Here is a 21,548-nt window from a genome sequence, read left to right as displayed (position 1 = left end):
TTACAAGTCCTCATAAGTCGTTTTTTTTTTTTTTCCCGGCCACGCTGTGTGGCTTGTGGGATCTTAGTTCCTGGACCAGGGATTGAACCCGGGACCTTGGCAGTGAGAGCTCAGAGTCTTAACCACTGGCCCACCAGGGAATTCCCCCATACGGTCTTTTTGGACGGAGGTGGGGCACAAGAGATAAAGGAAGGAAGGAAGGAAGTTTGGCTTTGGTGCTTAGATCTATCAAATGGGTGTTACTGTCCACTCAGAGCCCCAGCTGTCGTCTCAGGGGAGTTCCCCGGGCCAGGAGTCCCCTTTGTTCCATCTTGGGTGGGGGGCAGGGTCAGGTAGCTGTTCCTGGCCCCTCCTCAAGGCTGGGGCTGGGGTATGGAAGTGTGGCCAGCGCCCCAGCTATGTGACGGGAAGCAGTGGCACCTGGCACCCTAAGAGTGGGCTTCGTTGGGGGTGGGAGTGCAGGCTGAAGCTCTGGGTCACCGCACTCAGAAGTCCTCCCCGTCCCAGGGCTGTCATGTGGGGACCTGCCCTGCTCACCGGACAGTCCCGGGCCCCCTGAGGCTGACCTGTTAGCAGGGTCACCCCCAGGGCTGGTTTTCCCCCTTTTGGGGGCCGAGTCTTGGTGATGCTATGAAGAGTTGGTCCCCTCTTCCCTTGCAGGATTAGGGCAGCATTTTGGGGGCAGCCCAGGCCTGGAGGCCCAGCCCCCTGGTCCAGCTTGGCCCTAACTGGCTGTGTTACTTGGGCGAGCCCCCTGGCATCTCTGGGCTCCAGTCCCCTCATCTGTGAAAAGGGATAATAGTCCTGCTTCATAGGATTGGGGGGCTGCAAGGGAAAAGACTTTGCTCAGTGCCCGGCCCTGGAAAGGCACCCGAGGGGGGACCTTCCACCCTTGGTCTCCTGAGGACAAATAAGGAGGTTGGACCCTGTGTCCTGAAGGAGGCCTGGGGAGCCACCCCAGCCCCTGCCCCCTTCTCCATGGGCCTCTGCTGGTCTCTGTCTGTCCCTCCGCCCTGCACACACCGAGCAGCGGGGGCCTTTGGACGGCGCTCCCAGCCCCTCAAGTCCCATCTGTCCGGAACAGCTCGGACTCCAATGTCTTACAGGCAAAGCCTCAGAGCTGGTCGTCTGAAGTCTTTTTATAAATACTCTGTGCAAATCATTCTCCTGGACTTCTTAAAGTGGGACTTGGGTGGACTCTCTGGTCCCTATGCCTTTCCCCCAGGCCCACGGCCCTGTTGCCTCTAGACTTAGTCAGGACCTGCTGTGCCCAGGCTCCATGCTGGGCACTGGGCACGTGGAAGGGAACTGGTGGAGGCCCCAGACCTGGGTCCACACCATGCAAGCCTGTGATGGAGGTAAACGGATCGCTTTCGACACACAGGGACAAGCATTTTCCAGTATTTGTTGTGACCAATACACTGCTCACCTTTACCCAAGTGTCGCTGAATTCACAGCAGCGCTTGGTCGTTCGGTATTTTCTCTGTCAGTGGATGCTAAGACGACAATTGCCAGGCGACTCCCGGGTGTGTGTGTGAAGTGAGACCCTCATTCTTGAAAAGGTTGAGGTCTATGATGTAGCTCAACTTCCCCGACTTACAGGTGGGGAAACTGAGGCCCAGAGAGAGGCAGTGACGTGTCCCAAGCCTCAGTGGCAGAGTCCACTCCAGAACCCAAGTAGGCTGGCATCCACTTGTCAAATCTGGGTCTGGGTCCTGGGTGAAATGCTCCTGGAAGATCCTGGCCCATCCCCAGGATGTGCACATGGGCACTAAGTACTGGCATCTCGAGGATACAGACCAGGGACAGTTGCTAAACATCCTGCAGTGCACAGGACGGCGGCCCTTCCCCCATCAGAGAATTCTCCAGCCCCAAACGTCACTAGTCACTAGCGTCAGGGTCTCTGTTAAGCACCTTTTTCACTGCAGGACTTGTCAGAGCCTCTACTGGGAAGAGTAGACCATGTTTTCCAAGTGGGGAGAGAATCAGGATTTCTGGTTTGAGGTACCCGTGGTAGGACCAGTGTCCAGGGAACGCACTTTGGGAGACATAACTAGATTCTCAGTGGGGAATTCCTGGATGTTGGATGAAGGAGAAATGGTACTTGATGCCTGTCTGTCCTTGGGGGAAAGGTTTCTGCAGCAGTCCTGAGTCAGCAAGGGTCCTGTCAGTAGGAAGAGGAGGGCGGGTGTCAAGATGAACCTGTGTTCAAATCCCCCCCCTTTTTTTTTTTTTTTTGCTGTGCCTCACGGCTTCCGAGATCTTACTTCCCCCACCAGGGATCGAACCTGTGCCCCCAGCAGTGGACGTGTGGAGCTCTAACCACTGGGCCGCCAGGGAATTCCCTCAGATCCCTTCTTAACTTTGAGAACTTGGCTGGGATGTGGTGACGCCTCCCTGGCCCTCAGCGCCCCTCCCTGGACACAGCACTCCTGACACCCACGGGTGCAGACTGCTCTCGGGTTAGACACCATGCCCAGAGCAGGTTCTGAACAATCGTGTTGCCACTGACTTTTTTCCCCAGGCCTTGGTCTGCACCTTATCCTTCCCTTTCTACTGTGGGATGATTCTCCCCGAGTTCAGAGGGGAGGTAAGTGCGCTTTGGGGGCTCAATGACCGGGCCCTGCCTTGTGCTCTGGGCCGCCCGGGTCCCTACTGCTGAGAGGTGTGTGGGTGGAGAAAACAGTGCTCCTGGGCCCCTCCCCCCACTGCTCCCGCGGTGCTCAAAGCATCCTGGACTGGGGTCCACCTAGTGGTCTGGGGCAGCTAGAGGTGACTGGCTACAGCGTGTTTCCTGGGGTGGCTTCGGGGCTGTGTGGGCAGAGGGCACCCTGAGAGCAGCACGGCCCCCTGAACTGCAGCGCGACATCGACGGCGCTCTGAGCAACAACTTGCCCTTTGTGGACTCCCCCTCCACCATCACCGTGTCTCCCTTCCACGGGACAGTGGACATCTGCCCCCAGAGCAGCTTGGCCAGCATGCATGAGCTGAACGCCTTCAATGCCACCTTCCAGATCTGCACCAAGAACTTCTTCCCGGGGGTCACCTCCAGTCCCGAGGTAGGTCGGGACCCCGTGAACGGCCTTGAAGGTGTTAGAGGTTTGGCTGTGATCTAGTGCCCCCTTGAGTCAGACTGTGCCCCTGAGCCCTCCCCACAGCCTCAGGGCAGTCAGGACACATGTCCTGAGTCTCACAGCCAAGCCCTTGAACTCAGCCTGGGCTCCAGTTGTATCCTTACTCGTCCCCCACTTCAAGGCAGTGCACCAAGGCCAACTCTGCTGAACTTCGGTTTAAGCCAGGACTCTGCCGATGCTCTTCTGGGTCAGGCTCTGTGACAAGGTACTGTTGTCACCTCAGTCTCTTGGGGGAGGATACCAAGGCTCAGAGAGGTTAAGCAACTTCTTCAAAGTCACACAGCCTGGAAGCAGCAGAGCCAGGCTTCAAATCCTCAGACCCACGCTCTTAAATGCTGCCCTAGACAGTGGCCAGATTGACTCTCTGTATGGTGGCAAGGCACAAGCACAGAAAACGATGGACAGTAGACCCGCATTTCCTGCTTTTTGCCCCTTGGTATTTCTGGAAGTATTTCTTGCCAACAGTTTACCGTCATCACACGTTCCTCCACCCCAATCACATCCTGGCCCTCCCCTATTCCTTCACACCTCTTATGGTCCTGCAGTATTTTGTAATTTATGAAACAAGGTCCTGTTCATTTAAGCTGATCCTCCCTACACCCATGGGGTGGACAGAAAATCTCAGCCCTATTTTATAGACAAGGAAGGCAAGGCTCTCAGGAAGACAGTGTGGATGCCTGGAGGTCACACAGAAAGGGAAGGCAGAGCTCCTTCTTGGACCTGCAGGTACTTTTCCCCCACGAGTGGGGCTCTGTTTGAGACAGACAGGGCTGGGCCCCGGCTCTCCTCTGCCATCTCAGGCTGGTCCTGGCAGTTCTGGCAGTGAGCATCAAAGGGCAAAGGGAACCACCATGTACTGATCTTCAGGGAACCAGGAATCTCTGGCCAGACCTATTTCTCAGGGGATGGAACTGAGGCCAGAGTAGCGTCTGGAGCAACAGCCCACAGCCAGGGAGTCTCAGAGCCAGAAAGTGAACGAGGCTGCGGGGAAGAAGGCCGCTCAAGCAGATCTGCTCCACCTGAGGTCCTGGGACCCTGTCTGCCCAGTGCTGGGCAGGGACCCTCAGGGTCCTTGAGCCCTGCTGAGGCGTCTCTTGGGAAGCATAGGCTGCCCTGGGATCACTTGCAGTTGAAGATGAGTCTCTGGCCTCTGACCACCAACTCGAGGGGCAGGTCCAGGCCTTCCCCATCCCACCCTGACCTGTGTGTTGGCAGGGAGTGGCCGACAACTGCAGACAAGGCTACCTGGACGCCCTGAGGTTCCTGGAGAGATGTGGTAGGTGGCAGCCTCCACAGTAGCTGGGGATCCCCCCCGCGTGAGTGCCAGGTGAACCCCGCTTTTCAGCTGTTTCAGTTTTTAGCGACCTCGGCTCACTCATTCTCTTCCTCAGCGTCTGCTCTATGTTTGGCCTGAGCTGGGGACACAGAGAGGAATCACACATGTGTCCTGCTCTCAAGCTGCCCACCACCTGGTGCGAGGGAGACAGATCCAGAGAGAGCATTTCCCCAGGGTGATGGAGGGATGCTCAGGGCCGTGGGAGCCCAGCGGGGGCACCTAACCCAGCCCAATGGGTTAGGTGGGCAAGGAGGGCTTCCTGGAGGTGGTGACATATAAGCTGGGTTTTAACTAGTGATGAAGACTATAGAGAGATTGAGGATGGAAAGGAAGAGGGCACTCTAGGCAGAGGGAAGAAGGGCAAGCGCAAAGGAACAGAGCCTGGTACCTTGAGGGCACATACCTCAGTGGGGCTGCAGGAGAGCGTGTGTGTGTGTGTGTGTGTGTGTGTGTGTGTGTGTGTGAGTGTGAGTGACAGAGCACTGGGTGGGCCAGAGAGGTTTCTTAGCTGGAGAGCTTGATGTCATGCCACAGGGCAATGCTCTTCAAAGTGGTAGAACTGAGATTTGAACTCAGGCCGTCTGGCTCCAGAACCCTTGCCCTGACCCCTGCTCTACAGCCCCAAACACACGGCAGCTGGAAGCATTTGCTGAGCACATATTGTGCCCAGACCTGGGCTTGAGCTTTCTATATTTATCACATCTAATTCTCGGAACAGCCGTATGCAGTAGGTCTTAATTTCCCCCTTTCTCAGGGAGGGAAACCAAGCATGGAGCTGTTAGGTCACAGAGCTATAGCAGGTGGTGACCACAGGATCTGAACCTTGGGCTGAGTCTTCAGGGCCTGGGGTCTGTTAACCACTAGCAGGTGCGTAGGAATCGGGGGGCAGGGCAGGGTCGGGGAGCACAGGACGGAGTCATTCAGGGCAAGCCACGGGTCCATCCCTCCTGTGGCAACCGGGTCCCCAGAGCTGGGTAGGCCACTGTCACCGGGAGGCTCCAGATGTGCTGACCTGTTGCATCCCTCCTCTCCCCGACCCAGGACGCACCAGGGAGCCAGTGCTGTGGACGTTGGTATCTGAGGAGCCCCCAGCCCCAACGGATGGGACCCGGGATGCTGACTGTGACAGAGGCCAGTGCCCAGTGTGCTGGTCAGGGATGTGCTCGACTTTGAGCAGCTCTCCCCAGAGCTGGAGGCTGCCACTGCCCCTCCCGTCCTATACCTGCTCACCTACCAGGTGCCCTGCACGCAGGAGCCCAGGGCCAGGGACCCTGCCCTGAATGTTCTCGTGGTCTGAATTTATCGACAATCTAAGTGCTGGGCGTGGTGCTGGGGCTGCTTTCATGCTGCCCCCTTCACTCCTCACCACAACTGGGGGCCCGTTTTCCTTAGCCCATTTCACTGATGAGGAAACTGAAGCTCAGAGAGGGGAAGGGGCTCACCAAGGTCTCAGAGCCTGCAGTTGGGGGATTCGAGCACATGCCTGTGTCTGAGAAAGCCAGGTCTTTGCCCACTGCCCAGGGAAGGGCAAGAGGTGCTGAGGGACAGAGGAGAGGCACACACAGAAGGTTCTGGACTCTCCAGATGAAGATGGACTCATTTCATCCCCCCCCCAATAATTCTCTGAGGATGGTACTGAATTGTCCCCATTGGACAGTTGAAGAAACCATAGCACAGAGAGCTTAAGTGACTTGCCCAAGGCCACACAGCTAACAAACCATTTAGTCAGCTCTCTTGCTCCGTGACCTAAAGGTCACAATTGCCTCAACAGGAAAGGATAGGCACATGTAATGGTGGTGGGAGTGGGAGTTTGAGTGGCATCTAAGTGAGACTTGAAAGGAGGAGTTGGCCAAGCAAAAGAGGGGAAGGTGAGCATCCAGGTAGCGGGCACAGCAGGTGCAAATGTCCTGGGTTTGGTGGGGGAGAGTTGGAGGCCCCTGTGGCTGAGGGAGGGGTGGGGTAGCAGAGATGAGCCTGGGGAGGCTGGGAGGGTGGGGCAGGCGGTCTTGAAAGCTGCAGGAGGAGAGATGGAGAGCTCCTGGGGTGGGGGGCGACCCCTCCTTTTCAGAGTTCGCTACTGCTCTGAACTCTGGGTCTAGTGTTTGCTGTACTTAGCCAGGAGGGGACAGGCTGACACGGTGGGAGGCTGGGTGGAGAGATGATGGTGGTCGAGGCCAGAGCAGGGACAAGGGGGTGGGCAAAGGGATAAGGAGGGCACCTCTTTCGGCGCAGGACACCACACAGGGCACGCAGAAGGGGGCCTGGATCTGCGCTGAGCCCCTGAGGCCCAAGCTTGGGGCTCTGGGACTCTGGCAGTGTCTCTGCAGCCACATGGGGGCACCAGAGAGCCTCTCAGATGGGGCAGAGACCGCCCCCACAGGCCCCGCCCTTACACACATCCTTTGATCCTCACCTTCCCCAGGGAGGTAGGTCCTGCCCGTGTTCCCATTTTTCAGAGGAGGTGACCTAGGCTCAGGAACAGGAAGGGACTCGTCCTAGGCCACATGGCAGATAACGGGGTGCCGGGTCCTGGGACTGTTGTTCGTGAACCCCGAGTCGAGGCTGGTGGTGTGTGCGTGGCCGAGCCGTGGTCTGGAGGCCGGGCTCCGCGTCTGCCCCGGCCAGGATGCCGGGCCCTTCCGCTCTGGTCCGTGAAGGGGCTGGGGGCTCGGGAAGTGGTCACGTGGTCACGGCTGCTGTTATTAATACCGCTGATGTGTTGCTGTTAGCCAGGGAAGTATGGGGAGACACTTGTCCCACCCTGGGGGCCACAGCAGACTTTCCAGAGGGGCGGGAGAGATGGAAGCAGCGTGGGGAGCCTGACAGGCCTTGGGTCCATCCTGGCCCTGCCGCTTCCCGGCAATGGGCTTCGGCGAGTCACTTCACTCTGAGCCTCAGTCTGCTCATCTGCGAAAGGGGCGCACTCTGTCATTTCAGGAGTAACAAGGGAGCCTGGTAGGGGTTCCGTAAATGCAGCTGCTTCCTCTGCAGACCGGCTGAGGGTGGGGTGTCCTTCATGGCCTGTGTGAGGTAGAGAGAGGCTCGGGCTATCTTCCCTGAGGGTGACCTTGAGGGGGTGGCTGGGGGAAGGGGTGGGCCACCATGGCCTCTCTTGTAGCACTGAAGAAAGCCTGTCTGAGGGACCCCCACACTAGGGCTTCCTTCTGCCAGGCGGGCCCTGGGTGGGCGCTAACGTACCTTGCACACGGCCCTTTGAGTATGTCTACTTCCAGAGCAGAAGGTGAGGCCCGGCCAGGGGTACTGGGAAGGGCCTGGCTCGTTGAGACCAGTGCCCATGGCAGGAAGGGCGGCCAGAACACTGCGGGGGGCAGAGCCCGGCTGGTGTCCCGCCGCCGCCTGCTGTTGGCTGCATGACCCCGAGGAGTCTGGGGGTCTCCTCTGCAAGACAGGACTGATGGGAAGGCAGGGTAGCAGCTGTGACCCATCAATCCATTGGAAACAGGGCCGCCCGGTCAGTGCCTGGCCCCTCCTGCCTCTAGGATCTTTGGCCCACTGTTGCACCTGTCAGAGCCTCAGAGAAAATGTGATGTTTCTGAGGATAACTCTAGGGGCTGGTCTGCCTCAGATGAACTGTGTGGCCCGGGCCAGGTATCTTGACCTCTCTGGGCCTCAGATTCCTTTTCTACAAAACGAGGCCTTTCCAGGGCAGATTGGCTGTAGTTAGGCCCTCGCTAACGGTTCTAACTCTGCTGGTTAATGGATCACTCCGCATTGTTTGTTCGTTCATTCCATCAATAGCTATTGAGGGTCTACCAAGGGCCAAGTCTGGGCTGGGAGCTGGGAGGCAGCACTGACTTAGACCCAGTCCCTTGCCTTGTGGAGCTCACAGCCCACCGATCATCACACATTGCCCTGTGCGCTCCAGCTGTGCCTAGGGATACCTAGAGAGGTCTACCCTGGCTGTAGATTCCTAGGAGAGGTCTACACTGGCTGTGAACTGGGACAGTTCACAAGAGGGACTATCTGGTCAGGAAAGGTTACCTAGGGGAGATATCTTCTGAGCTATCATCTGAAGGATGAGTAAGAGTCCTCTAGGCAAAGAAGGAAGGGAAAAGTGTTCCAGACGGATGAAAGGGCATGTGCAAAGGTCCTGGGGCAGAAGGCAGAATGGAGTAAGGCTCATCTGAGGAACAGAAAGGGGGGCTGCTGTGGCTGGGGCCAAAATGTGGAGTGTGTACAAGGTGGGGCTGAGGAGGCTGGCAAGGGCTGGACAGGCAGGAGTCTGTAGCCAGGTGAGGGGTGTGGTCTTTATCCTGATGGTTGCATGAAGGCAGTGAAGGGTTTGGGCAGGAAAGTGTCATGGAGAGATCTGTATTTGTAAAACGTCTCTATTCCCTACAAGAAGGTCTACGACAGTGAGCCACAAGCCTCTGTCCTGCTCCATGCTGAGTTAATGACTAGCTCATCCCTGCTGTCTAAATTGCTGGTGACCCAAAGCTGGCAGACAGCTTTCTGCTGACATGAATTTCTCTTATGCTGAGAGCTTCTAGACTGAAACCACAGGTTCAAATCAAAAAGGATAAATGCAAGTGCTAGCGTTTGCAGTTAAAAAAAAGTCCACTTATGAGCATTGATGGGGAGGCCCGCCCAGACCGCAGGGAAATTCATATTTGGTATTTTCTGTAACCTACAATCTCAATGTGTAGGCTGCAATAATAGAGGCAGAAGGTCCAGAACAAATGAGGGGACAGTCCACTGTGACACTACACCCTGTGGACTGACTGTCTGCCCAGTTTGAGGCCCCTTGAAGGGCAGTACATTGGGAGGGGAGGCCCTGCAGTGTCCAGTAAGTCTGAGACGGTGCCTGGCCAGGTATCCCCTCAGCCACAGCTGGATGATGCTGCCCTCTGCTGGTCATGAGTGGCCATGGCAGCCATGGGAGGGCGCTGAGCAAGAGAGGACCAAGGTCAGATGTGTGTCTAGAAAGTTGCTGGCTGCCGAGAGGGTAGTGGATGAAGGGGCGTGGAGGATGGAGGGCAGGGGCTGGTCTGGGGAGGAGAGAGAGGAAGGGACAGAAACACGGAGGAGGTGAGGTAATGATCCTCACTTGGCTGTGAGAAACTGAGGCCCAGAGAGGTTCCCTGACCCACCCAGGTCACACAGCTGATGAACAGGGGAGCGGGCTGCATCCCAAGCCAGCCTGACCCCAAAGCCCCGCCCTTTCCACCCCTGGGCTTCCCACTTGTGCCCTGTGGAGCTGATGACCCAAAGGGCCCAGCGGCCTCCACAAAGTTCAGAGTCCATCGGGGATCAGTCCCCGCCCCCTCAGGCCTCTGCAGGTGCCTGTGTGTCCAGCCTGCTCTGCGGTGGAGCCAACACCCCCTTCCCTTTCCTTTAGCCCTGGCGCCTCGTTGCAGGCCCCCCGGCTCTGCTCTGGACCCGTGGGGACGGTGGGCTTGGGGGCGCTGCTCGCTTGGGCTTGGCCGGGTGGCGGAGCTGTGCCCGCCTCTCCCTCCAGGGTGGTGGCGTGGCTGCCCGACATGCCGGCCGACCTGCGGTGGATGCGGGGCTGGCTGAGGAACTTGGTCCTCAAAGTCTATTCCAGGATGAAGGACCAGCTCCTCGGGCCAGGCAGGTGAGACGGGCAGACCGGGGCAGAACGGGAGTGGCTGAGCTGGGAAGGGAAGGCGCCAGCTGTTTCCCCGGACCCTGGACAGGCAGTCACACCATCCGTTTCCCTGTCCCTCCATCCGCGCAGCCTCCAGCACACGTGTTTGGTCCCAGCTGTGGGCCAGACCTGTGATGGGCTAGATGCAGCAGCTGACCCATCGCATCGGTCAGTCTGGGGGGAGTCACTCTGCCTGCTTCACAGAGACGTCCTGAGCTCACGGAGGACGAGTGGATCTCCCTGCTCTGCCAGGTCCCCACCGGTCCTTCTGCCATCCTTCCAGACATCTCCACGGGCCCTGTGTGGGGTCTGGGTTGGGGCTGCCCACCTCTCCCCGACCTGCCCTCCCTTCTGGCTGGAGACCCCGGCAGTCCTCCCACACCCAGTGGAAATCAGTGCAGCGCTCCCAGGGAGTGGCACCCTGGAACCTTTCTGCAATCCCCGCTCAGCCAGAAAAAGGGCTTATTGCAAGGTCTGGGAGAAGAGAGATCCAGGCTTCACCCAACCCCAAGCTCTGAAAACCACATTCGCCGACGTCCTCTTCCTCTGCAGCTACTGGTCACCAGCCCCCTCCAGCCTGAGGCTGCTCCTCCCAAGGACCTGGCCAAGGAGCCCAGACCCGCCCATCAGGCCTGAGGAGACCAAGTTGGACCAGCCCAGTGACTGGCCTCTCCTGAATTCCATCGTGGCCCTGGTCCTGTGCCTACATCTGCCCCGAGTCCGTGAGTCCTGACCCATCTCCTGAGCTCAGAGCCCGGCCCCTAGCCCAGGGTGGGCACTGGAATTGTCAGCCACGTGGAGGACCGAGAGGACAGAGACTCTTGTCCCAGGCCTTGTGGGCAGGTGGCCTCCAAGGGCTGGAAGAGGGCCCCCGAGTCCTTCTGTAGCCCCCGCTCCTGGGGCCCCGGCTACTTCTTTTCTGGGCAAGGTGCAGCCTCAGTCCACCCCGGGTCGCCATGTGCCCAGGTCACCCTGCGTCTGTGTCATCAGTGGGAGAAAGGAAGGCGGGAGGTGAGACACACATCTTGGTTCTGGAATTTCCATATGGGGGCGCTGGGGGCAGAACCTCCTGAGAAGAGGGCTTTGGGTGCCGTTGTAGAGCTGCTTGCAAGACACTTCACAGAAGATGGAAAAATGCCACCTGCTCATATCAGATTGGGGAGCAAGTTGCAATGATGGGGTGGGGTGTGCCTCCCTTCACATCCTTTCTCTGTCCTGCACCAGTCCTCGGGGGTGACCCATGGTCTACGTCACTCTAGAAACCTTGACCTCTGACTTCCTCTGGGTCCATCGGCAGGGAACCCCTGACTGGAGACGAGAGGGCGGGAGGAGAGAGAGGGATTAAAATCTTCTCAGAATCCCAGCTCCATGTGCTTCTGCTGGGGTTCCAAAGGCCCCGGGATGCCACCACACAGCGCTCCCCGCCCCTTGTTCCTCAGGGAGGGTTAGGGGGCAGCAGTGCCTCCAGCCCCGCCCCGCCCCTCCCCCTCTCGGGCGCAGAGTATGCTGGAGCCACACGCCTCCGGCCTCTCCTAGGAGTGGCTGCTGCTCCCGTCCTCAGAGCAGAGCCCACACTGCGCCCCTGGCCAGGCTCTGTAGAGACATTCAGCCCGAGGAGGGGTGGGGAGGGCGGAGAAAGGCAGGCGGGTGTGAGAGAAAAAGGAGCAAAGGGGTAAATATGTGAACAAAAGACATATTCATCCATGCACTTGACTTACACTTAATGAGTTATAGGCTCTGGGGACACAGCGGTAAACAAAACTTACATTCTGGTTTGGATGCAAGAGCAGATGCTAAACAGCAAATGGGAAAATGGGAAAATAAGATCATCCCGAGGAGTGGCAGTGCTGTGAGGAGACAGGAGGCTGAGAATGATGGTGGGGAGGTTTTCAGGAGGAGCAATATGGGACCGGGTGGTCTGGGAAGGCTTCTTGGAGGAGGTGGTATTTGAGGTGAGACCTGAGATGAGAAGTGAGAGCTGGGGAAAAGCTTTACGAGCAGAGGGAACAGCGAGGGCCAAGGCCCTGGGTTGAGAATGAAGGTGGTCTGTTCAAGAAACCGAGCAGCCAGTGTGGCTGGACCATGAGAGTGACGGGGTGCACTGTGGATGGGGCATGGAGGGCACCGTCGCCGTGATAAGGGGTTTGGATTGGGCAGTCATTGGAGGGTCGAGAGCAGAGAAACAAGAAGGTGAGTGAAGAGTGAGTGGCATCCAGGAGGGCCTGGGGATGGGGGTGGAGGTGAGAGGGAGAGAGGAGAGGGACGGAGAGTGAGGACCTGCAGGAGGGTCTCCAGCTCCCAACCCGTCTCCACGAGCCGAGGGGCCCGAGCTGGCCTTTTCCCCCTCCTGCTGTCAGCTGCATGGGGGCAGGCACAGATACTAACCCCTGCAGCAGGAAGGGGGCTGTCCTCCCTCGAGTCAGGTAATCTCCGGGCCCTGGTGGTCCTCTCTGACCAGGGCTGGTGTGCTTTGTCCCCACTCCCACGTTCTGGGCTTGGGATTTCCTCTGCCAATGGAGAGGGAGGCCTGGCCACGTGGGTCTCCAGATTAAGGATTTAGAGCCTCAGGAGGCCTCTGAGTATATCCTTGCTCCCTTGTCCTTTGTCCCCATCAAGGACACAGGCCTCTATTCCCATGGGCATCAGGCCTCCCCTCATTACCCTCTCTCTCGTCAGTTCTTTGGGGCTTGCCCTGGGGCCACCTTTGTCCCCGTTGCTTTGTTTTGTGTCTTAGATGGGGAGAGAGAATCCCACCTTCCTCTCCATCATCCTCCTTCACTCAGCTGCATGTTGTTAAATGCTCCTGGCTTACGCGGCTGAATATCTCAGCTGCTTATAATACTCTGAGGACTTCTCTTTGGTCTTTATTATTTGTGGCTCATGTGTCAAGGTCATCTATTCTCAGCTTGAAAATCGCAGAGACGTCTCCCAAGCATCGCTCGTGGTACTCCACAGTTCATAAGGACTTTCCTGCTTTCTCTTATTTAGCTCTAGACGTTGTCTCCTGTGGCTTTCCCCCATGGATCCCAGCTCTGCACTCTTGAGCCCATGGACCCTGCCTGCACCCTCTGCCTGGGGGCAGCCTGGCAGGGATGGAAAGGTGGTGACCTGGTCCCTCTGAGGCTGCTCTTCCCCATGGAGAACAGCCCGTGTCCTACAACCACTCCTCAGGGACATCCCCAACCCAGGCAGTCTGCTCAGTAAGCTCCAGCCCCTTGCTTGTCCAAGTCCCTCTAGGCACATGGGGTCCAGCGCTGCCCTCAGTATGATATGACCAGCGCCGGGCCTGAATCGCCTTTCACCTCCCACCTCCTGGTCACTGCACCCTATTGATGTGGCCTCAGAATGAGTGAGCGTGGTTTGAGCAGCCCCTGTGGACTTCACCGAGCCACCATCCACCAACAGTGCTTTGCTCTTCCTTTAGCCTAAAGATGGTTCAGCGGACAAAGCAGACAGCCCAGGAGCTGATCCAGGTCAGAGCTCCCTGATTCGTTACCTTTACGGCCTCCTGACACAGCCCTGAGGTGTTACAGAGCAGAGGAGGGATCCTGGGTTCTGAATTCAGGTCGACTCAGGTTTGAGTCCCATGTCTGCAGCTTAGCATTGAAGTGACCTAGGGAAATCCCCTTACCTGTCAGAGCCTCAGTTTCCCCCTGTATAAAATGGACACAACAGCACATACCTCGTGGAATATTTACTTGAGAAAATTAAACGCTCCTTGCGGACTACATCATATGGGAGGGATTGCTGCTCAGAAAGGGAGAGCAGGGAGTGACAGTGCATTAGCTGCACTTCTGCTTTGTGTTAGGCATCCGACTAGGAGGACCTCTGGGCCCCCTTGGTGCCTCATATTGACCCTGGGTGGGGGAGAGTCCAGACAAAAGTCAGGGGAGCTGAGATGGGGGCCAGGACCTTTATGATGTCAGAGCCCTCCTGGACCCTGCACCATGGTGTCCCATCATGGGTGCTAAAGTCATGGGGCCGCCACCCTCCTCTTTCTCCTGGGGTCCCAGCCAAGGACCTCTCAGGGCCCTGGGGCCTGGTAGAGCCGTGTGGCTCCATTCTTGAGCCCTGCAAGCCCCCCGCCCTGGCTTTCTGAATGCCAGTTGTCTGCTCTGTGTGTCCTGATGCCTGAGGCAGATCTCTGCCCCGAGGAGCTCACATGCCTCTATTGCTATATCTGTGGAGGTAATAGGGAATCTAACCCTCACATGTGCACACCACTTACAGTTTTCAAAGCCAATCATCTCAGTTAATTCTCACAGCACCTCTGGGAGGTAAGCATTATCCCCCCCCCCCATTTTATGGGTGAGGAAACCGAGGCACAGAGAGGTTATGTGCATCGGTAAGTGGTAGAGCTGGAAATGTCCAAGGGCGCTCCAGACAGCAGAAAGATCCCTGGAGCAACACAGCTTCCTTGTGCACCTGCTCTACGACGCTGGGCGAGTTCTTTCCTCGATCAATTCCTCATATCTTTGTCTTTAAAATCACTAGTTGGCTTCTAAGGGGCTTCCAGCTCTGCTCTGAGCCCATAACATAGAGAGTTAATACCACTGTGGTCAGAGGGAAGAGAGATGATTCCAGGAGGGGATTAGCCACAGAGAAGTAGGTTTCTGAACGGAGTCTGTACGGAAGCCTAGAATTTAGGTTGGCAGAGAGCCGTTCCAGGAGTGGGGACTGCAGATGCAGGGGCAGGTTGTGGGTAGCAAGTTAAACAGGCGAGGAATCTGAGGCTCAGAGTTGTGGCGCCTTGTCCCAGGCCCCACGGCAAGCCAGTGGGAGCTAGAGTTCTAGCCCAGGCCAGGCTCTGGTCCCATCCTGTCTTCACACTAGAATGCTGGGTAGAAACATTGATGCTCAAGATTCTTCTGCAGAAATTCTGATCTTGAACTAGACCTGTCTGGGCAGGAATGTGGTTGGAGCTTGTAGTCCCTGGGCACTGGTGTCCTCAGGGGCCATCCTGTGGGTATGACCACCTGCCTGAGCCAGTCACCCTGTGACTCAGACTTCCTTAATGTCACCTGTGGCGAGCAGGCTGGTATGTGCCAGTCTGTGTCTGGGGTCACGTGATGCTCGTGGGTGACCTCTGCCCCAGCACTAAATCCTGGCCACGTTAGGCATCCACAGATACCTCAAACCCTCTGAGATTAGCATCCCACCCATAAATCTGAGAATGTACACGAGCTGGATATTTGGTGATGTTAAGAAATAATCATTGCTTTTTAGTTGTGTTGATGTATTGGGAATGTGTTTTCAAAGAGTTCTTATCTTTTAGAGATCTGTGTCAAAATGTTTGTGAAAGAAGTGATATAATACATGAGTTGCTTCAAAATAATCTGAGTGGGGAGGGGTGGGTGAGAGCTGATGAAACCTGAGTTGGTAACAGTTGACAGTGGGTGATGGGTACACATTGATATAGAAGTTCATCGTAATATACTCTTTAATTTTGTATTTGTTTGACATTTCCGTAATAAAAGAGAACGTAACCTTAAAGATTTGATGGTACATACAAATAGGAAAATATGCATCAACACAGAACATAAAACAAAGCACAACCAGGGCCCCTGGGTGTTGTGGCTACCCAGAGTGCCAGATTGGGAGGGCGTTAGGATCTAGTGAGCTGGGCGCTTTCAGCACCGCGGACAGCGGCCGGCGCCGGCTTCCCTGCCTCTTTGCAGCCTTAGGGATCTCAGAGCGCAGAGAACTTCCAGATCCATATTACTTAGGAAGAGTCTCTGCAGGACAAAAGACTATCCAGCCTCTTAAATACCCCCTGATAAGGGACGTTCACTACCCATGGGGAAGACCAGGCCTTGGTGGACGGTTTTGGCTCATAAGAAGCTTCTGTTTCCTGCTCTTTAAGGATACCTTTGTCAAAAATGAATCAATCATATATATGTGTGTCTATTTCCGGGCTCTCCGTCCTTCCATTTATTTATGTCTATGCTTATGCCAACCCCACACTATCTTGATTTACAGTTTTAAGGTACATAGCTTTATAGTAAGTCTTGAAATCAGGTAGTGTGGTAGTGTGAGCCTTCCAACTTTGCTATTCTTTTTCAAAATAGTTTTGACTATTCTAATTATTTTGCTTTTCCATATAGATTTTAGAACCAGCTTGTTAATTTCTACAAAAAAGCCCATTGGGACTCTGCTTGGGGGTGCATAGACTCTGTACATGAATTTTGAGAGGAACAGGCATCTTAGCAATGTTGAGCCTTCCAATTGATGCACAGGGTATATGTCTCCATTTCTTTAGGTTTTCTTTAATTTATCTCCTCAATGTTGTGCAGCTTTTGTTATACAAATCTTGCACGTTTTCTTAGATTTAGTCCCAAGCACTTAATGGTTTTTGATGCTATTGCAAATGGTATTTTAAAATTTTCGATTTTCAATTGTTTGTCGCTAGTATGTAGAAATAGAATTGACTTTTGTTTGTTGGCCTTGTGTCTTATGAGCTTGCTAAACTCATTTATTCACTCTAGTAGCTTTTTTGGTAGAGTTCTCAGGGTTTTCTACATTAACAGAAAACAGGGTTTTCTACGTTAAATTCTTTAGATTTCTATTCTGAAACAATTAAACCCAAAGAAAAGGTACAAGAAGTAATACAACTGTGGTAGGCAGAATAAAACCTCCCCCCCATCAAAATATGTCCATGTTCCAATGCCCAGAACCTATGAATATGCTATATGTCAAAGGGAATTAAGGTTGCAGATGGAATTAAGGTTGCTAATCAGCTGACCTGAAAATAGATTATCCTGGATTATTTATTGGGTAGACCTAATATAATTATAAGGGACCTTAAAAGTGGAAGAGGTAGGTAGAAGGAGAGTCAGTATCAGAGTAATATGATGTGAGAAAGACTAAACCCGGCATTTATGGCCTTGAAGATGGAGGAAGGGACTGACCACGAGCCAAGGAAGTGGGCGGCCTCTAGCGGCTGGAAAAGGCAAGAAACTGGCTTCATCCCTAGAGCCTCCAGAAAGGAATGGCGCTTTGCCGACACCTTGATTTTAGCATAGTGACACGTGCATTAGACATATGACCTACATAGAACTGTAAGATAATAAATTCGTGTTGTTTTAAGCCACTCAGTTTGTGGTAATTCATTACAGCAGTAATGAAAACTAATACAACAATGAAATTATACCATCACCTACATTCACCAACTGTGGCATCTGCCACATTTTCCTTCTCTCTCAATGTATATGTACACATGCACTCCGAGTGTCATAATTGTTACTTTTTTTTTTTGGCAGAACCGTTTGAAGATAATTTGCAGACATAATTATACACTCCCAAATACTTCAGCATGTAACCCCCAAGAAAAAGAACATTCTTTTACATACCCACAGTACAGTTTCAAAACTCATGAAATTTAAAATTAATACAATGTTACCAGCTAATATAGAGTCAATATTCATATGTTGCAAATTGTCCCAGGAACGTCCTTGTCAATTATTTTTAGTCTCCTTTTATCTAGAACAGTTCTTTCAACTTTTCTTCTTTTGTCTTTCATGACGTTGACATTTTTGAAGAGTACTGGTCAGTTGTTCTACAGACTGTCCCTTGGCTTAGGTCTTGTATTTTGTCCTCATTATTAGATTCAGGATATGAATTTTGGGTGGGAAAACCACCTAAGTGATTCTGTGTCCTTCTCAGTACATCATATCAGGAGGCACAGGTGTCAGTTTGCCACGCAACCTGGTGATGTTAATTTTGATCATTTGGTTAAGATGGTGTCTGCCAGATTTATTCTCTATAAAGTTATCCTTTTTCCTTTGTTATTGATAAGTAATATGTGGGTAGATGCGCTGAGATTGGAAAGATACACTTTCCCCGACGATTCTTCACCCATTGATGGTTTTCGCTTCGCATGATATACTTATCTGATTCATTATTATTATTATGACTGCAAAATGGTGATTTTATAACTCCATCATTCCTTCTATATTGCTTAGTTGCCATTTTACTGAAAAGACCTTTTTCTTTTTTCCTCATTCATTCATTTGTTTTTCTTAGTTTCAGTATGGAAGTTCTTTTTTCCTACTGTTCCTTTCCTAATTCATTTTAACGTATACCCATTAAAAATATTTTTGTTTAGCTTAAATACAGATATGCATACACAAAGTAAATTGTTATTTAGGTACAAAGTACATACACAAATCTTGTGTACGCCTCAATAATTTTTTTACATGTACAACTTTATAGGACATAATTTGCAGGTCCCAGTGCAAGATTAAAATGTAGAGCCATTAATGTAATGGCATTAAAACATGCCATTAAAATTACTAAAATATAAAACTTTTTGCTTTCTTCCACAATCTCTCAGCCTATCATGGTGTTTTAAATTTCTATTTAATGCCACTCTCTCCAAAACCGGGGTACTCATGGGGTACATGCAGACCTTCACAGGAGCCTGGGGGACCCAGCCCATGACTTCCAGAGCAGCCCATTGGCTGTCCATGTCCTCCTGTCAGCTGTGGGGCTGAGGCATCTTGCCCTGGCTGGGAGCGAAGACCTCAAGCCAGGCATCACCCCTTCCCACTGGCCTGATGTCCCAAGGGAATTGCAACATCCCCACCAGAGGAATGGATACCTGAACTGATGGTGGGAGAGAGGTTCATCTTTGTTGATTCATCCACCAAATGTACCAGGGTGCCGCCAGTTTAGGACAGAGAAAGACAGGGATGGTTTCTGTCATGCCCCACTCTGAGACGCCATGGGGTGTCAACAACAGACCTGACCCTCTTGGCGCTGGCCCCAAGTCCCCATGGCCACAGGGTTGGGACACTAGAGAACAGAGGAGTGGGCAGTCAAGACCTTGGAAGGTGGCAGGAGGTGGGACCTCCCATGAGCCAAGGCTCCAAGCCCTCAGCACATGCCTCATTGATCATCAGACTTCATTTATAAAGCACAAGTTCCAAGATAAAATTATTAAGAATTTTAAGGTGCTGACCACACACAGAGCATTAAACCCCAAGTGCGGGGCCCTTCTGACTCCCCTGGTTGCATGACCATGAAGCAGACCCTGTGTCTGCATCTGTATCTATATCCACATCTATATTCATCTATACTAATGCATATATCACCTTGTGGCCATCACTGAGAGCGAGATATAATGTTTCCAATACTCTGGAGGGTACTCTTGTGTCTATTCCCAGTCAACCCCCTCCTGCTGCCCCAAATTAAACACTTTTCTGACCTCTGACCGTAGATTAGTTTTGTTTGTCCTTGAATTGTATATGGATGGAATCATAGAACATATTGTCTTTTGTGTTTGGCTTCTTTCGCTCATCATTTTGACTGTGAAATTCACCTGTGTTGTTGCATATACCAGTAATTCTTTTTTTAAATCACTATGTAGTAAGAATTCCATTGTATGAATACATCACAATTTAACCAGCCTAATGTTGATGGACATTTGAATTGTTTCCAATTCTTGTCTAACATGTGCAAAGTGCTCCTCATTTGATCTTTCAAACTAGCTCCTGTGTTCTTTTGACCTATTCCCAGCATTTTTAACAGTTTCTTCTTATTTTTTTTTTGCCCCAAAAGATATTTTAGGCTCATCTTGCACTTTCTTTGCCCAGCTGTGGAATTAGTCTTTTCTCCAAGAAACCCTGGTTCCTTTTGGTGGGAAGTATTTAGAAACCAAGATTTGGACACTGACTGTGCCTAGTATTGCTGGAATACAGAACCTAAAGACCTTTTCAGCACAGATAAGAAATAGATAGTTTTTCAAATAATAAATTCATGTCAATACCTTAGACCCCAATCTAAAAAGAGCAAGGGTTCTCCCTTGCTCTTCCATAGTGAGAACGTCACCTGAAACATCAGCTTATTCATTCACTCAGTTCCTCTAGCCTTTGGCTACCTGTCTTTGTGCCATTACCTAATTGTTCTTAACAATGTCTTGGTGCTTGGAATCTTCTCTTTCATTTTTGTAAAGACATCCTTGGGACTTCCCTGGCGGTCCAGTGGTTAGGGCTCTGCGCTTCCACTGCAGGAGGCACGGGTGAGTTAATGCTCTCCTTGTTCTCTCCATCCACCGTGTACATGTGGCCCACGCCTCTCAGCCCACGTGTGTGGCTCCCTTGCCAGACTGCAAGTGTCTCAGTCCAGGGGAAGAAGGAGAGAGAGCAAGTAGGTCCTGTCCACCTGCTCTGCTCTGGATCCTTGCTGGTGTAGTTTTCTCTGTCCTCTCAACTACAGTACCTAGGGGTAGAGATTATTGTTCCCTTTTCAAAGCCAGGGACACTGAACCTCAGAGAATTAGACCAGGACATTATCATTTTCATCTTTGTGTTCCCCTAAGCATACAGTAGGTGCTTAATACAGGCATACCTCAGAGATATTGCAGGAATGGTTCCAGACCACTGCAATGAGGTGAATACTGCCATAAAGCTAGTCACACGAATTATGTTTACACTGTACTGTAGTCTATTAAATGTGCAACAGCATAATTTCTTATAAAAAAAGAATGTACATGACTTAATTAACAAATACTTTATTGCTAAAAATTGCTAACCATCATTTGACAATGCAGGGTTGTCATAAACGTTCAATTTGTAAAAAAACAGAACATCTGCAAAACACAATAAAATGAGGTATGCCTGCATCTGTTTCTTGAGTGAATGGTTGAGAGGTTGTACTAAAGCTTCTATAGAATCCTCTTGTTCTCAAAATGTGGTCTGCATAAGAAGTACTTTTGAAATGCAGATTTGCGGGGCACGATTCCAAGAGCCTTGGATATCCCGAGGTCTGCGGCTTGGCCCTGGGAATCTGCAATTAACAGCCCCCTTTCCGCCCTCAGGATATTGGGAAGCATCTTATTCACAGCTCCCATCACGATCTGAAATTATCTCGGTTGTTCACAAATGTAAGCTCCAAGAGGAGCCAGTCTCACTGGTCGGGAACCTCGACCAGAGTCTGGTACAGATCGGATGTTCCCGAAATATTTGTTGAATAAATGAATTAATCTTCAAGGTCACTTCTGGCTGGAGTATTTCTGTGTTGAACGCTTGCTGAATGACGGAGTCACTAGGTTAGTGAATGTACGCGTGATGGAGGTGATGTGGACGGACGGCTGGGAGGAGGACGGCGGACAGAGGTCTTGGTCGGCCTTCGGGGCGGGTGGGTGGCTGCTGCCGGGTGTGGGGCGGGTCGGGCCCGGAGGCCCCACTACTGCGAGTCTGCGGAGGGCAGCCGGCGCGCGTCGGGCGGGGCCATGACGTCATACCCGCGGAGCGCAGCTTCCACGCCGGCTTGGGCGCCGCGGCGTCGTGACGTCACGGCCACGGAGTGCCTTCGCCAGCGCCGGTTGAGGCGGGGCGCGGGCCGGGCGGCGCCGTGACGTCACGCCTGCAGAGCGCCGCGCGGCGGCTGGGGGTGGCGGGCGCGGGTGAGGGCGCGGGTGAGGGGCGTGGGCCGGGAGCGGGCGGCGCGG

At 53.2% G+C, this 21,548-nt stretch overlaps 1 protein-coding gene across 1 annotated transcript; it reads left to right on the top strand.

Moving 5' to 3' along the window:
* The first annotated feature begins 1,962 nt into the window (after positions 1-1,962).
* On the top strand, positions 1,963-10,832 carry PNPLA5 (patatin like domain 5, triacylglycerol lipase). The gene is given in 10 exon segments (XM_027106026.1): positions 1,963-2,004; positions 2,525-2,590; positions 2,862-3,063; positions 4,354-4,410; positions 5,512-5,598; positions 5,601-5,667; positions 7,587-7,663; positions 7,666-7,711; positions 9,950-10,066; positions 10,652-10,832. Coding segments are annotated over 10 exon segments (942 nt in total).
* The last annotated feature ends 10,716 nt before the right edge of the window (positions 10,833-21,548 follow it).

Source organism: Aethalodelphis obliquidens, unplaced genomic scaffold (genome assembly GCF_003676395.1).
Source record: "Aethalodelphis obliquidens isolate GAN/ISIS:26980383/991018 unplaced genomic scaffold, ASM367639v1 scaffold8, whole genome shotgun sequence".
NCBI lineage: Eukaryota > Metazoa > Chordata > Mammalia > Artiodactyla > Delphinidae > Aethalodelphis > Aethalodelphis obliquidens.
The sequence above is the reverse complement of the archived record's forward strand: the minus strand, read 5'-3'. Positions and strand labels throughout refer to the sequence as shown.